Consider the following 18280-nt stretch of genomic DNA (forward strand, 5'->3'; position numbering starts at 1 on the left):
AGAGTGTTGATCGAAATACGTTTTTAAGTTAAAAACACACAAAAAAGCAACATTTAACCCTGTTCAGTACTGTCATCGGGTAGAGTAGGGCTTATAACCGGATGTATTTTTTTTGTTTCCAGGTTGATGGGCCTATAACCGGGGGGGGGGCTTATAAGCGGGGGGGCTTATAACCGGAATTTTACGGTAGTCCAAAATCACTCAAATAGGAAAAACACCTAGACCTGATAAGAAAAATATCACAGCTTGCCAGCAGATAAAGGTGTCAGCAACCTGTTGTTAGAACAGAACCCCTTAATATCTTTCATTCTTTTTTAGTTTTTTTTTTTAGCAAATTTCTTGAACAAAATGTTATCACAACAAAAATCATTATAATTGTGCCTTTCAATAAACATGCAAACTTGATCAGCTCAATGAACAGTTTACGTTTTTTGCTGCTGTCAATCATCTAAGCAGACCTCTCATCAGGAAACAGAATATTTGCTTCAACTGGTTCAGGTCGTGTCTGTCAGTTGTGACTGGTGGATATTCATCCATTTTCTAGATCTGTTTCTGTTTTTTAAGATTCATTTGGTGTTGCCATAATTAGGATTGACATCAGAGAAAAACGCAATTGTTAGATGGGTTTTGAACTTCAGAGTTTGCATGTTACTGAAAACTTCAGCGGAGACATTTAATTTCTCCGTACCCTTGACAGCCCGGAAAAAACTGCAACGCAATAATGCGAAAGTGTGATCTCGTTTAGCAATAGGAAAAACAATGATTACGTGTTTGTTTTTTTGTTTTTTGCAAAGTTTATTATTTGAAAATCGTCTGTTGCATAAAAAACAGAACTGCTTTTGCTCTGCTTATGAATTATGACCACACATTGACGACAATGATCCTGTTATTTGACGTACATTTCTACCTCCTACAGCAGAACATAGTTTCTTTACTGCGTAGGTACCCTCCTGTTTTCTGCAGAACATATGTTCAGTACAAACCCTTAGAGTAGAATGTACAATACAAAACCGTTTAAATAATACCTACAGTAAAACACCCTTGCTTATTTTTTGCTCAGTTTTAAACTAGGTTTCTATTTTTATATTATAACGTTCACAACATAAGCTTGATGTGCCTATATTCAAAGTCATGCAATTCCTTATAAGTGGTATACAGTAAAACATCCCATGCATGAGTCACTTGACTGGAATGATCTTAATTCCATGAGTCAGAGTTTCGACTTCGTGTTTAAGTGTAGAGTCACTATTTCTGTTTGCCAGATTAGTATTCTGATTAGTATAGACTGAGAGTAGCAGAGTGAGCTTTAATTTGTAGGTAAAACTTTAGTCACTAAAGATAGTGCTGATTCAATCAATCAATCAATCAAAACTTTATTTAATGAGGGTGACACATAATAGTTTTGCAACTACTTGTGGTCCTCTTCTCCTCTAGGAAGTAACAATAAAAAATAATTTCTTTGACATTGGATCTTTAAATGTCTATTTTGAAACTCGAACTCGAAACTCTAACTCTGACAACTCGAATCTCGCGGATTCTTTACATTTTAGGGGAAGCTACAGGGGTACAACTTTGTCACAAAAGACATCTGTAGCACATATTGCTTGCGTCATGCAAAAATCGCATGTAACTTTCACCACTGAACATTTTCTGGGGCTACGATTGTCACAGAATTTCAAAACAGTTTCACGATCCTGCGGCATTTTCGTGTCCTACAGTTGCAAGCGAGGTGTAGGCTTGATGTTATATAGACCAAACAATTGTGCCGTAGGTTTGTTAAGCTTGTCGCATGTACCGTGGCAAAGTTGTACCGTCCCCGGTCCTAAGCTAGCTGAACTTCAATCGCTTCGCCAAGCCCCGAGGCGTAAAGTAGGTAAAGGGCACAGTTGGTTGCTTGTATAAATGACCCTTGCATACACTTTTTGGAGGGTGAAAATGGATAAAATGAATTTTTTTTTTACATAATTAACCTTGCATGAAACCTTGCATGTTTAAACAGTGGTTTGCAAAACTGTTGAGTCTGTCTGCTAAAAAAAGGTGATTATCACTTTCAATTAACTTTTATATTTACAAACAACAGAGCTAAAATGGGAACTGTTACCACTCCCAAATTCAATGTTGTTTCCAGAAAAAAAAATGAGAAAAGACTAGAACTAACGTTAATTTTCTGCTTCATTTAAGACAGTGGTTGAAGTTCTTTGGCAGCAGTAAAGTAAAGTGAAAGAAAGTGATTTGAAAGGTGAACACTATCTACAAGAATACAACACTATCAATATTAATAAATTCTTTTCTTAAAACCTTCTTCATTGCCATGATATATTGCTACCGATAAAATACAATAAGTATGAGATTATACTGTTCCCAGTGTCATTTACGTAATATGATAGTTCTCGTGTCCTTGCTGTGGGCAATCAAATCTCTACGTCAAAGATCAGCTTTCACACTGGTTTGAGCTTCTCTTTTGGATATCTGACGCCCTCTTTTGTCTGACTGAAAAACAAAACAGAGGTTTTGCAACTTTAAAAATGTTTGTGGTTTGTGTTTGAATGAACCAAGGCCTAAAAGTCACGAAGTTGTACAATATTGCACATTGGCAAAAAGAAATAAGTTAGGGATTGTGGACCAATGGAATAGTTTGTTCCCATCTTTAGAATCTGGGAATTCTAATGCGCTGTTAAATAGATTCATATTTGATAAAGGCAAACAAGAGTCCACGACAGGATATGTTAGTTGGCGATCAAACTATCCTTCTCGTTTGATTCCGACTTAAATCTACCGAGTTAAGCCTGGTTCAACTAAATTAGCGAGATAACGACATAACAACATGGATATAACGTCATGCTTAATTTCTTATGTTCTTACTATGTTATTATGTTGTTTTGTTTACACTGGTGACATAAAACATCAACCTTAAGTCTTTTTTTGCGCTTGCTTGACTTTTCTGTATGTAGCTAGGGAAAGTTCAGTTAAATGGAAAGGGGGGATATGAAGATGTAGTGTCATTTACCTGAAAAACTCAAGACCCCCCTTCACATCATGTTTTCATTAAATTTTTTGAGCCCCCACCAGTGTGCATAACTAAAATTTTTTACCCCCCCCCCCCCAACCCCAAATGGGCCAAGGATGATTCTATCAATAAACAAAGAGAACAACAACAAGAAGTAGATGATGATTGTGAAGAAGAAGAAGAAGAAGAAGAAGAAGAAGGAGGACGAGGAGGGCGAGGAGGAGGACAAGGAGGACGAGGAGGATGAGGAGACGATTACGATGACAAAAAAGATGACAACAGCAAAAAGGAGGATGTTTTTTACGGTTAATGAAACCGAAAAAAAGAATGTTTGTGTTTATATGGAAGTAAACTCACTTGTTCTTATTTATAAGGAAAAATATAGTGTCCATATCAAGAAAAAAAATTTGTGCCCCACCTTGTGATCTCAATATTTTTCAGTGTCCCCCAAACATACCCCCAAAATTTTCAGGGGGCCCCCTCAACATCTTCATACCCGCCTCAGCTTTCCATTTTAAATGAACTCTCCCCTAGTGTGAACCAGGCCTTTTGAAGCCACAGAGAGCTAGATCAATACTAGACTTTCTCAAAATCCTTTGACACACAATTTACATATGTCAGGTACTTTACTTGTTGTCGCTTTGCGATGCTTTTTGGCTTGCAACCCTCACCTATAGAGGGCGACTTGGTGAAAGACTTGCTCAGGCTTTTATCAGTCATCCCGTCATGTTACAAGTTTGTTATACATATCACTTGTGTACTGCATGCCGATGCAATTAATGCTAAAAATAAAAAACCTAGCTAACCTTATAAATCAGAAGTATCCACTATGATCTTAAGGAACATCGTGTCATCCCGAACATACGCATGATTACTCAGTTCAGTCAAGGAGCAAAACATGGGGCACCCACTGGCGATGTTGGTTTCTCGTCTTGGTCTTTGAAAGGAGGAGCTGCTCGGATCAGGTCTGAAGGCATTGATGACGTGTTCCACGTTATCCTGATCCAGTAACATGAAGGTGACTTTCTGTCGGAATGGCCAGCGCAGTAACGCGTCATACTGACCTCGCATGACAACAAAGAAGATCGAGATGTGTGTTCCTTTGCCAATGCCGTCCCCATTCAAGTAGATGCGTGCGCACATCTTGTATCCATAGTGGCTGGTGTAGAAACACGGGCTGTAGAAGGACGACTGCTGCCCAGTAACTGCCTCGTTTCTTTTATGAACATAATCAGAAATCTTCCACAGTAACACACCATCCAAATTTGGAACATCTTGCTGTCTTAGGTTCTCCTCTGAATCAGGCAGGTTTACACTGCTAAGAGCCAGTGTGTCCTCCACGAACTCGACCCGTCTTTCCATCCTCCTGGCTGTCCCCTGGGTATTTTCGGCTTGCCTTTCAACGTCACCCGATTCTCGACTTCCAAGAGCCAGTGTGCGTTCAGCGATCCCATTTATTGGTGCCCCATCGCGCCTTGATAAAGCTCTGTTCAGCTTGTCCTCAAGGTTGGCCACCTTATCGTATAAAAGTTCGCCTTCAATCTTCTGTTCATCACGTGACCTGGTTATCTCTGCGAGAGACTCTTGGAGCACCCGAATAGCATTTTGTAGGTCTTCTTGTCTATTTTGTAGTTGCCCATGCCCAACTAGGTACTCTTGCAGCTCTCCCACTGCATCCTGAAGCCTATCTCGGAGAGAAAATTGCTCATCTCTGAGATTATCCTGTACATGAAGAACATCATCTACCACATCTCGGAGGTTATCCATCTCGTAATGGAGATAATTGTGTTCTAATCGCAGATGTTCCTGCGTATAATTAAGAATCTGAAATTAATAAGTTAATCAAACTGCTTTTCCAGTCTATACATTGTATACTATTTAGATTTCTAGTTTCTTACCTGGCTACGTGTCAGTCAATTTAGTTTTCTTTACCCCAATCCCAAAAAAGGTTTCACCTCACTGTGGGTGTGTCACTATTTTGGACATGATCAGACTGACAGCACACTAGTATTATTTTGGCAACGACCAATCTCAGGATATAATATCTTAAAGTAAATTAATATAATGAAGCACAAATAATAGTTACTGCTCCTAAAGTGACTGCATGATTGTCACACTTTCTAAGATACAAGTTACTTTTTAGCAAAATATTACCTTCATCGCATTGTAATTTATTTCCTTGTCACAGAATCTACATTTCTCTGGTCTACATCTGCATTCCATTCTCAAATGATCAGCAAGATCACCTCTTTTAACCAGCACCCCACAGGCCTCATCATACACACAAGGGACTTTCAGGAATTCACACAGGGCTGTATGGTCCTGTGAAGAAAAAAAATGTGTTGATCAAAAACTTTCAAAGTCATTCACTCACTACTTGACTCTGACTTGGAGTAACAATATACTCAATAGAGTGAATTCGTATAACCCGTTTTTCATATGCTAATATGATGTGTAATATTCTAATGAGCTGTACAGGAAAACAGAAAATTACGGACAAATCGTCAAGTTTTATCAACATGTAAAAACCGAAACAGATAACAGGAATCAATGTTCGTCATGCCTTGATTTGTTTTGCGATTTAAGATAAACATTTTATATTCAAAATCGCGTTAAGGGAAACAAAAATTAAACTTGACTGTAACACAATTCTGCGTGCGCAATTCATTTTGGGGAGCTCTAGCAAACCACGATGGCAAACAGCTTTTGTTTCGCAAACAAAAGGTTTAATGAGCAGGAAAATAGCTGTGCACGTTTTCTTGGCAAATTTGTTTGCCGTCTTCTGAAAAACAACAACGAGAAAAGATTAAATTCTGTGTGTTTTGAACCAACTTCCTTTTTATTTCGCTATAGGTTTATAGCAAAGGGAGTTGAACATGTTGAAATTGTTCAAAGAAGGAGAAAGCACTTCTTGTTTATTTTCTGTAAAACAATTAAACTGATTTCTTTGAGGTTTTCTGACCATTCGTGTATTGTTTTATTGTACTCAAACATTGGAATATTTTGCGGCTCATTAGCATTTAAAAAACGGGTTACACGAATTCACTCTAATATGGGTGAATGTCATAAATGTGACAAGAAACATAGGGTCCATCTCAAAAAGAAGATGCTTCTGAAATGCCTGCAAATTGTGAAAAGTCATTAAAAAACTCCCTGTTCAATCACTGAGTTAAAAAATCCAAGTAGACAACAATAATTTAACTACTGAGGGTTAAACCATATAAAATTCATGATGAAGGTAAATTTTTGAGGTAACCATCTTCTCCCTGCTTAAATCAGAAAAATCCACAAAGAGAAACAAATACTTTTACCAGATATGATTAAGTGTCCAGGGCTTGCCCTTGGAGGTAGGCAACTAGCCAAATACTAGCAGATTTTCAGTGTTGGTTAGTGAAATTCTCTCACTTACTAGCCATGTTGACTACTGAAATGCCGAAGAGAAATTTTTTGTTGACTTCAAAATCTAGTAACATATGTTACCCAATATGTCACCCAATTTAGGAACTTGTCAAAGGTGAATTGCCATATTGACATTATCATGTGTTTAAATGAAAAGCGTTTAATTGGTGGACTGGTAATAAGTAATGATGGTCGCATCCACGGAACAACATGGAGGATTTCTATAAACGTGCTGGCTTTTAGTTTGCTTTTGGAGGAAGAAAACCTATTTAAAATGTAATATATTATGATTGTGTATCAAAAACCTAAGCTGCCATCTTTTCATGTAAAAAATTTCCTGGTAGGTGAATAAGGACCAGTTTAGAAAGTAATTTGCAACTTGACTACCCTGAAATGTAATTTCACTGACAACCCCCCCCCCCCCCTCTCCAGAATTTCAAGCAAAAGCAAAAATAGCCTAATTTTAAAAAATTAGTTCTATGAACAGAGAACTCAGGAATGGCTTTGCTAAAAGGACAAAAATTACCCGGTACCTCAAGATGCTGTACATCCCCAGTCCAGATGCATCCTTCATCTAGAAAGGGACAGGATACCATCAACCCAAGAATTTCACGTTGCATTAATCTATCTTGAAACATCTTGTTCTGTGAAGGTCAAAACATTGGTTTAATACTGTTGAATTAATTTAGTTGCACATGTCACTTTGTCCATGGGAGAAAGGGAAATATTTTCTGGAACAAAATAATTCAAGCATAAGCTTACATGGATATAAACAAGAAAACTTTTATAGAAACAAGCACAGTCAAAACTATAGTTTGATCCTAGTCACGATGCAGCCATCCTCCATACACAGATATATAAAGCTTTAAAAGATTAAAATAATCACAAAGAGCAGCAAAGACCAGCAAAGAGGCGCTCACAAATTAAGCTTTACCTGATGCAGAACATTCCCATCGACTGCACAACAGAAAGGAGTTGTGGAATTCCTGTCACAAGCAACAAAAACATGGACCACCGTTCGTTAATTATAAATTCACTTTATATCGGTTTTTATTTCGAACACCGTACATATTTGCATATGTGGCGTAGGAAACATGCAGCCGCATTTTTACTTTACACACATTTTCTTTCCTATCAAGTAAAGATCAAAGAGAACACTGCTAGTAGGGTCTTAATCGTCACGAATAAGAAATCTTCTAGAGCTGGGGTTTCATATATAAAAGTATTTGTACTCACTTGAAGCACTGTTCAAGACATGACTCACAGTAGAAATGGCCACAGTCAGTCTGAATAGCATCTCTTAGAAGTAACTCGCAACGGATGCAAAAGTACTTTGTATCCAAGTTGTTCTTGTCCACATTATCTAACCGATAACCAGGCATTTTAGGTGAAAACCTGTCTAGGAAACAGTCCCTGTCCCGTCAGACTGCGTCAGATGAAGGAGAATGAGATCAAACAAAAGTATCCGCAGTGGCAAACTCCACCATAGGCCGTTTTACGGATACGGCGGCCATAATGGTTTTGCCCCCTTCGCATCCTATAATGCTCATTGAAATGATTTATTCTTTTATTGTGATAATTCTGCAATTACCATAATAAAAGAAAAAATATATATTATAGGATGCAAAGGGGGCAAAGTCGATATCCGTAAAACGGCCTATTGTCGGTGTACACAATTGCGTGGCCTCGCTGCTTTTTATACTACGTCAAGCTGCAGAGGAACTATGGGATAGGGTATTCCCCCTGCGCGTTTTCAGAGCGGGCGCGTTTATACTGTCAAAATTCAACATCACAAATCGAAAGTCATCTTTTCAAATCGATCACCATTACTCCAATTCAATCAACAAACCTTTTCTAAATCGAATGACATTTTCTCATAACAGATGGGTTCATTCGATCGGATGCTTTTCAAATTGACCAGCTTCCTTCTAAATCGAGCAAATTACATCCTTCACATAGACTATAAAAATCTACTTTTCAAATTGATCAGACACCTTCTAAATCGATCACTATACCATGATGCTTTGCTGGTAGGATGACCTTATGCGGAGGAATGATGGAACGGAATGGCGGAATGACGCGGAATTGCGAGACATTACAACAAAAGACGCAAACAAGAAAATAAAAGTAAAATTATAACTGCTAACTTTCACAGACGGCGATTTATAATAAGGCTCACAATTTCAGGTTTACAACCCACTTGTTTACAGCGGCTGCCAACCGTAGAAAACCATTAAACAATAAATATATCCCATATAACGAAGGATCTCGAGCCGGGATTTCGAGGTAGGATACTCGAGCCGGATCGAGTGAGGATTTCGTTAACTTACCGAATTCTCGTCCCGCTCAAGACAATGAAACGTATAAAGCCGAGTACGCTAACAAAGCAATTAGAAAAAAGAAAAAAACGAAAGGGCCTGAAATTTACTGAGTTCGCACTGAGAAATTAAAAAAGGAAACCCACAACAAGGGGGTTTCCAGATGGTCACCCATCCAAATACTAACCCCGCCCAACAGGGCTTAACTTTGGCGATCAGAAGAGAACCAGTGCTTTCCTTCACGCTTATGGTAGCAGTCCCAGACAAAGCAAAGCAAAGAGTTACAAGATCATGCAAATAAAGAACAGAAATACCTGATGTATAACTGGATTTATACTGATTTACGCGCTCTTTCTAATACCACATGGAAAGTAGCGGTTCTCATCTGATCGCCAAAGTTAAGCCATATTGAGCGGGGTTAGTATTTGAATGGGTGACCATTTGGAAACCCCCTTGTTTCAGGTTTCCTTTTTTAATTTCTCAGTGCGAACTCAGTAAATTTCAGGCCCTTGTGTTTGTTTGTTTTTTTCATTGTCTCGAGCGGAACGAGAATTCGGTAAAAAATCCTCACTCGAAATCCTCATTCAATCACTCGAGTATCGGAGGATTAAGAAGATTAATAAAGAACACTTCGTTATATTAGATTTATTTACTGTTTACTGGTTTTCTACGGCTAGCAGCCGCTGTAAACAAGTTGTTTTTTCTGTGACGGCAACGTATATCCACGAGTTAAATTAAGGTAGCTGAAATTCTTAGCCTTATTATAAATCGCCGTCTGAGAAAGTTAGCGGTTATAATTATACTTTTGTTTGTTTGTTTTTGTCGTTGTTGTTGCCTCTTTTTTTAATGTTTCACAATTCCGCGTTCTAGAATATTCCGTTATTCCGTGATTTAGGATATTCCGTCATTCCGCGTTTTAGAATATTCCGCCATTCCGCCATTCCACCATTCCGCCGCTACCGCTCCGTCATTCAACCGTTTCTCCGAATAGGGTAACCTTACCAGCAAAGCATCTTGGGTATCGTGATCGATTTGAAAAGTATCTGATCGAATTAACCCATCTGTTATGAGAAAATGTCATTCGATTTAGAAAAGGTTTGTTGATTGAATTGGAGTAATGGTGATCGATTTGGAAAGATGACTTTCGATTTGTGAAGTTGAATTTTGACAGTATAAACGCGCCAATATATGAGCGAGTAGCATTTTACTATCCATGCTTTTGATTGGTTAGCAGTAAAGACTAAAGTTATATCGTCGGTTCAATGTTGTGTAGCCTCCCACGCAGTAGTCATTCTTCACTCACAGTCACAGGCAGATCACCCTATGTGTTCGTGGTTAATTATTGTTGTTGACATGAGACGAACAAAAGAAATTTTGAAATCTATAAGGGCTACTGAAATAAACCTTTAGAAAAAAAATAGCTAAACTAATGAAATGTTTATCGACTCATGTGTTGTATTTTTTCGCCTGCGCGGGCCGTTTTAAGCGCTTTTTTAACTGATTTAGCCGGCCGAAGGCCGGTAAGAGAAGAAAGAGGAGACAAGTCTCACTCCTCCTGCCTGCTGTTGCCTGGAAGCAGGCTGTGACCGCTATGACGTAAAAATACGCAAAGAATTCTGGTAGTTGTAGGGGAATGTCAGTCGTTTCGCCTACAAGTAGTTTCGCCTACAGGTTGATTCGCCTACAGTGAAGTCGATTCGCCTACACGACCTGAGTTGTTTCGCCTACACAAAAGTCGATTCGCCTACACTTTTTTTTCTCGAATTTGAAGACTTCATCTTTAGTAGAGCGTATTTCTTAAGGTTGCGATCGGGGATTTTTATATACTCGCTGGTCACGCGTAATAGTATGGACTAGGAAGAAGACACAAGGCCTGGGGCCGAGAACGGATGATCTCGCATCGCGCATAGCTTAGCGGTGCTACCTACGAAAAGAATTTTTTTATAAAGACATGAGGCAATTGTGTTACTCTGATTGCTTTAGAAGTCAGACTGTTAAACATCTTAGTTTAAAAAGTTGTAAATCGACTCTTAAGTCTGCACGCGCGAACGAAAGTAATCTTACGCGTGGCACTAATTAGCTGTTACTGTCAAGAAAGTCGCAAGTACAAACAATAGAAGAGGTTAATTATGCATACAATATTCTGACTGATTCGTACTTTTCATGATTGCTGTTTATGTATAGTGATAGTATGAAATAGTTGCATACATAATTAATGTAGGGTCCTGTGCGGAAATCTTTCCGTTGTTCGTTACGCTCGCCCAGGGGACCCTGCGCTCGCCTGCTACGCACATGCCGTGAGCAAAAGGCCCAACACTAACTAGTTATTCATCTTATTCGAGCGTACGTTCGTTGACCGTAGTAAAAATAACATACTTATTAGATAACATTTGCACAAAGCAGATTTGAAGAATAATGTTGTCATTACTTTTGACGCCCGCTTTGTGAAGTTCGTTGGGAAATTGGAAAGTTTGTTACGAAGTTGCAAAATAAGTTGCGAGTTTGCGAATCAAATTGTGAGCTTCGATACAAATTTCCCAACTTCGGCCCAACTGAACTTTCCAAGTTTGGCAGTTGAAGAAAAACAAGACATGTTGCTCGAAAGTCATGGCGATTTCTGAACTCGACGATTTTAGAACTTGTCAAGGACGTTGACACAACCAAGAACTTTCAGAAATCGCCATGACTTTCGAGCAACATGTCTTGTTTTTCTTCAACTGCCAAACTTAGAAAGTTCAGTCGGGCCGAAGTTGGGAAATTTGTATTGAAGTTTGCAATTTGATTCGCAAACTCGCAACGTAATATTGGCAACTTCATAACAAAGATTAAAATTGAGAGCCTGCACGCACGCCATTGAATTTTAAATCCGGCGCGTTCGTCCACGAACGCAGCACTCTGATTGGTCAAAAATGACAGGCTCAATTAATGTGAGAAAAACCAGCGTCCACATCAAAGCCAAATCAACTACGGCCGGTGTCACAGCCGATTTGGACCCCCCGCCGATTTGGACCCCCGGTCCAAATCCGCTAGCCGAAATGGACCCCCCTTCGCCGATTTGGAGCCCCCTAAACAATTGTTATTTAAGCTTTGTCTCCTTCTTACTCAGTAAATTTTTCCATTTGCAAGCATATTTTTCAACCTTCCCTCGAATGACAACACAAAATTTGTAATTAAGAGAATGAAACAAATGCATATCTCGTTATAATTCTGCCATTTTTATTATAGTAAATAAAATAACTATATATAATAGCGATGCAATTTTGCGTTCTATGCAGGCCTGAATAGCCGACAAACTTGCTCTATCGGCACTGTTACAAAAAAAAACTTTTTAAAGAAGTCGGAACCTCTTTTAATAAAAGTTGTGAAATGTAAACAAAAAAGACAATGTAATTAAAGTCTTTGAGTGAGTTATTGTCCAGTAACTATTGATTACTCCATAATGATAATTCGTTCTAAGTGGAGTAAACTAGACAAAAAACGCGGTGTTAGCGACTTTATTTAACCTGTTTTGGGTGCCTTGGGTATTGTCAAAACGTTTCATTTCAAGCGAACGTCAAACTATCAAGAACACAACAGTAAATGTGTTTTTACGCTTTCGGTATGATAATAATTATAATACCGTGAACAAGTATTTTCTCCTAGTTTCACAACTAATTTACACAGAAGTAATAGCTTTTTGTGAGAATCTTTCTATTTCAAGTATACAACTTTTAACAAAGCTTATACTACAAAAAACACTTCTTACGCTGTTAAAGTCGAGAAAACTGCTCTTTGTTTCGTCGGCAAAAGCGAAAAACTGATTTAAAAGTCGGAAGCTATTTAGAAGAAATCTATTGTGTAAAGTAAAAACAAAAAGAAAACAATGTAATTAGAGTCCAGTAGTAATCTTATTGTCCTGTATCTTTTCAGGTTTTTGTAAATTCACTCAACAGAACATTTATTCTAATAAACTAACTTGACAGTAAGGGACTTATTAGCCGAACATGTCTTATTATAATTTTAGACGTAGACAACAAACTAACAAAAAACGCAATTAAAAATTTGGTTCTGCACTTTAGGCTCGGGTCAACAAAAATGACACTTGATTTTCATTTGGAAAACGTTGCTTCGGGACGTTGAGAATAACATAAATTTTACAATGCGCGTGCATGCTGTGTTTGGTAAACACCGGGGCGTACGTTGTCTATTTCCTCTTTTCAATGTCCATGAAATATTCGTATGGACATTTCATCATCTTTTCTTTTATTCGTTTACGACTGCAGAAGTACGAAAGTAAAGTATGATCACTTCTGATGGGGAGGGGGGTCCAAATTCCCGAAGGGGGGTCCAAATTCGCTAGCCAATATGGACTCCCGGGGGTCCATATCGGCTAGTGGATTTGGACCGGGGGGTCCATATCGGCTAGCAGATTTGGACCGGGGGGTCCAAATCCAGAGGGGTCAAAATCGGCTAGGACACCGGCGTCCGTGAATAGGCACGCGAGTTCGTTCAGCAGCGTTCATGAAGCATTTTGGAAACCCTCGGCGTGCCCGCCTCGCCCACGCACTCGCGCCTTCGGCACCCGCGGGATCGCGCCTTCGGCGCTCGAGCAGTTCAATATTCACGTTGCCCCCGAATAGAGAGCCTGCTCGCAGGCTATTCAAGTGTTCATTCTTTTTTTTTTTTTTGCCCGACCGACCGACCCACCATCACAAGAGATGGCCTAACGGTGTGCAAAGCGCAGTAATATATTAATGGTGGATTTTTGACCAATTATTTTTATTAATATATCAAGAGGAGTTCGTCAAGGTTGTCCGCTAAGTCCTCTTTTATTCATCCTTAATTGCTGCGGAACTGCTAGCAGCAAAGATACGCCAAGAACCAAGCTGCAGAGGCGTGTCCCTCCCGGCCCAGATGACCAGGAGGTCAAAATATCACAGTTTGCTGACGACACTACTATAATAACGAAAAGTGTTGAATCTCTCAAACCCTATTTACAGATCTTGGATTGTTTTGGAATCATCTCTGGATTAAAATTAAATAGGAAGAAAACTAAAGCTATGTGGATCGGTTCTATGAAAGACAGCAATTTGAAAGTACTTGACTTAAAAACAACTAAAGAACTCATAGAATTCATAGACTCATTAAGAATGCTCTAGATACTTTTGTTGCCCTTGGAAAGTTCATTTAGTTTTTATCACACATTCGTTACATATTTTAACAGGACGCCGTTGAACATTTGCATTTTTATCTTGCTGAAGAAGACAACAGTAGTGGCCGAAACGTCCAAAAACAATATTTTTAGCCAGTGTCAACTTATTACCGTAAATTTCCGTGTATAAGCCGCACCCGTAGATAAGCCGCACCCCCGATTTTGAAGCTCAAATCTTGGAAGAAAAAAAGTATACAGACAAAATGAAAACAAAATTAAATTTATGGCTTTCAAGAGACCTCACGATATATGGCAAGTCTTTATTGGCAAAACATTCAGGTATATCACAGCTAGTGTACGCAGCATCGATGCTGACCGTTCCAGAATCGGTTATCAAGACTGTACAAGAAAATCTGTTCGCCTTTCTATGGAAAAACAGGAAAGACACAAAAACAAAAAAAAATGGTTATGTATCAACCAGTAGCAAAAGGAGGAATCAATTTTGTTAATTTTTACACGGGCGTTAAATCTTTACGCTTGGCTTGGATTGGTAGATTACTAGGCGAGTCTGACGACAAATGGAAGGTAATCCCCAATTACTACCTTCGAAATCAAGGTGGTTTATTATTTCTCCTTAAATGTAATTATGATGTAAAATCCTTGAAAACAGGTCAACCCCTCTTTTATCGAGAACTTCTTCAGTATTTTCAGGATCTCAAAAATACAACCAACATCTTTCCAAATGGCGAACTCATTCTTTGGAATAACAATTTGATAACTATAGACAATGCAACCCTGTATTGAAAATCATGGTTTGAACGCGGAATCGTGTCAGTAAAGGATGTGTTAAACTCTGAGGGCAAATCAGTTTTATCGTACGAAGAGTTTAGCAACAAATTTAACATTACCACAAATTATATGCACTACTTTCAGCTAATTTCAGTCATTCCATTGGAGTTGAAAAGGAGAGCAGCTCAAACTTCTATACCTGCAGCTGATCTTTCCTCGACCTCCGCATCCATTCTTCCAAACAAAACTTTAATTAATCTGGCTGAAGCACGTTGCAAAAATTATTACCAATTGTTCAACAACCATGATCCTATTGTCCCGAGTGGTGTAAAAAAGTTGGCAGAGTAAATTCCCTGAAACAATTGGTGAATGGACTAGAAGTTTTCAAGATATATATCGCTTCACTAAGGACAATAAACTTCGTCAATTTTGTTTTCGTTTTCTGCATAGAACAATTGAAACGAAGAAAGAACTCAAACTATATCACCTAGCCGACGGTGATAAATGTATATATTGTTTTAATGCGGATTCAATAGAACATTAGTTTATTCATGGTTCAATCATCGTCAAGGTACTGAGGTAACACTCTCAAAAGAACAAATTGCTTTTCACGACACGTCACGTGTCTAATGTGCTCTTGGAACTCATAAAGCGCAAGCTAGATTTCAGTCATCATCTTGGTCAAACACTATATCTATTGTTCAAAATATCTTCAGAAAGAAATGTCTCTAGATAAACTTGCCAATAAACTAATGGTACAATGGAAACAAGAAAAATGTGCTCAAACGTAAAATTGTTTATCTAAATAATAATAATAAAAGGTCACTGTAGCGAATTATTTTAAAAAAATGCTCTTGATAACGAAGTGTATTTTTTTAAAAATTTTTTAATACTTTAAGCTAATGCATGGACTCCTTTTTGTGATTTCATTTCTTTTGTCACCCTTTTTTGTTTGTTTATCTAGTTGTCATGTTTTTTTTAATCATGTAAAAGAAAAGTAAAATTGTATAATTTACAATAGTGTGTGTAATTGTAAGTAATGTACATGTTTTTAAGTGTATCAATAGTGTGTTTATCTTCAAAAAAAAAAATTGTTTGCTGTTGTTTCACAGGTATAAAAGCACCCTAAAAAATAATTTTTTTTTTTTTTTTTTTTTTTTTTTTTTATTGAGAACAACAAATTTTCTTACAATACTAACAATACTTACAATACCACAAATTACTTAAACAAAACTAACATTACTTACAATACTAACATTAACTACATTACTTACAGTTACTAACAGTACAAGAAAACATTGTTAACAATACTGACAATACCTTATATCCTAATAAAATACTGGTGTTACCTACCATATTAACATTACAAAACTTACAATACTATCTAATTTACAATACTGTATTTGCTTATTACTTATTTAAATCTACATATATATTTCTCTCTTTTTTTTTTTTTTCTTTTCTTTTTCTTTTGTTTTTTGCTATGCTTTCAGTGATACTAACAATGCCTCATGCCACAATTACAGTGCAAAAAGGAAAAAAAAAAAAAAAACAGCAGAAAAACTATGCATATATACAAATAACAATGACGCTACAGCAACTACTTAGTAAAAGAAACAGTCGACTAGATTAAATTTTTTCAAAAAAAAAAAAAGAAACTGCATAATGGCTAGACGGATCTATAAATACATTTCACTAAACCAACACTTGGTTTACAGAAACTAGATTGGTGGATAAATCAAACGGATAAAACATGGAGATAATTTATAGGGAAAAAAGTGTAGAGGAGATTAACAGAGAAACATCTTCCACTTGTTTGTGAAGGCGGTCAAACGATTACTATGCAAAGCTATTTGTTTTTCAATTTGAATAATGGAATTCAACTTACTCAAGAAAACAGACAAACAAGGAGGCGCTCCGCCTAATTTCCGGGAGTAAAGATGATATCTCGCAATTAGAAGCACAAGATCAACGGCTGTGTTAGTCGGGATTCTTAACAGCCCCATCAAATGGAGATCTGTGAGAACAAACTCAGTCCCAAAGCCCTTTTGAAAGAGAAATTGTTTAATATCTTCCCAAAAACATTGCGTTATGGGACAGTTCAAGAAAAGATGGATGATAGTCTCTGTTTGTTTTGCACAGAAGCAACATTTATTTGAAGGTATAAGATTGATTCTCTGCAGAAAATCATTCGTGGCAATCCTCCGATGTAAGAATTTAAAATGGAAGGTTCTTAATTTGGTGGACGCCGTACAATTAAAAGCAATTGTGTATGCTACTTTCCAGTCTACCTCACAGTCGTTCTGAACATGAAGGTCTCTCAGCCATTTTACTTGGCTTCCAATGGGTGGGATTTTTTCTCTCTTTAAAAGAGAGGTATACACAAAATGATTGATCTTACTCTTAGAGGTAAGATCAGCTAAAGATACTCCTTTCATAATGTTATTGTCTGGCGTCTGAGGATTATGTAGCTTCCTTATAAATGACCTTATAGCTGAAAAAACGGCAAATGATTCAAACCATTTTAGCTCGGGGAACTTAATCCTCAGCTCGTCGTACCTAAGCAGGGTGCCATTCTCGTCCAATAAGTGGGAAATTTTGCAAATTCCGTGGTTGAACCAATGTTTATGGAAAACGGGTCGGTCGTTTATTCGAATAAGAGAATTGTACCAGATGATCTGGTCACCAACATTTACATCAGTGATGTCAGTGACATCCGTAAAATGTAACTCTGCCCAGGCTTCCAGTACCTCTTGGACGAAGGGGTTACAGACCCCTAACGTGGGGATGTCGTCTTTGTGAAGATTGCAGGTGAAAATATCCCTTCCTCCATGCTTTTTAAGACTGTCCTCGAAAACAAATTTCCATTTCCCATCATTTGTCGGATCCAGGTATTTTTGGATCCAGGAGACTTTGAGAGATTGATTGAACTTGTTTATATCAATCATTTTTAGGCCGCCCTCCTTGTAATCTTTGGTTATAAATATCCTTTTAACCTTATCTCCTTTACCATCCCAGAGAAAATCGAAAAACATTTTATTGACTTTTTGTAATGCTTCTACGGAGGTGGTTAGCGGCGTTAAAATATAGACCAGTTGGGAAACCAGGAGACTTTTAATGATGGTAATTTTTCCGATTAAACTGAGCCTCCTAAACTGCCATGATTCAATTACACTTTCTATCTTTTTGATCCTTACCTCGTAATTGCAGCGGAGCATTGTCTTCCTGTCTGTTGCAAACCAAATTCCAAGTGCAAATACTTTTCCTTTCACCCAGGAAATTTCCGATTTGTCACATTTTATTGGTTCTCTTTCTTTTGCTGAACCCACCCATAGCACTTTTGTTTTCTCGTAATTCACCTTGAGCCCAGAGATTATGTGAAATCCGTCCAAGACTGCAACTGCACGAAGAAATGAGCCCTCAGAACCGTCGAGTATTAAGGTTGTATCGTCGGCATATTGGCTTAGTTTGTGTTCTACTTCATTCGTTTCAAACCCCTTTATGTCTTTATCCCTTCTTATAAAATTGGCTAGTATCTCAGCTGCTATTATGAACAAGTATGGGGACATCGGGCAGCCTTGCCTGACCCCTCTACCTAAGATGAAATGCTCTGAGACCCAACCGTTGTTTTGGATG

The 18280-nt window shown here is 38.0% G+C and overlaps 1 protein-coding gene across 1 annotated transcript; it reads right to left on the bottom strand.

Annotated features, from left to right (window-relative positions):
- Positions 1 to 1357: 1357 nt before the first annotated feature.
- On the bottom strand, positions 1358 to 7875 carry LOC144629953 (TNF receptor-associated factor 2-like). Its single transcript, XM_078488211.1, has 6 exons — positions 7643 to 7875; positions 7341 to 7392; positions 6940 to 7050; positions 5162 to 5329; positions 3814 to 4813; positions 1358 to 2490 (listed from the first exon to the last, which is right to left on the bottom strand). The coding sequence occupies exons 1-5, from the start codon at positions 7786 to 7788 to the stop codon at positions 3815 to 3817; spliced, it is 1476 nt and encodes a 491-aa protein (XP_078344337.1). The 5' UTR covers positions 7789 to 7875; the 3' UTR covers positions 1358 to 2490; position 3814.
- Positions 7876 to 18280: the final 10405 nt, after the last annotated feature.

The sequence above is a fragment of the Oculina patagonica genome, chromosome 11 (genome assembly GCF_052425735.1).
Source record: "Oculina patagonica isolate OP01 chromosome 11, crgOcupat, whole genome shotgun sequence".
Classification (NCBI taxonomy): Eukaryota; Metazoa; Cnidaria; class Anthozoa; order Scleractinia; family Oculinidae; genus Oculina; species Oculina patagonica.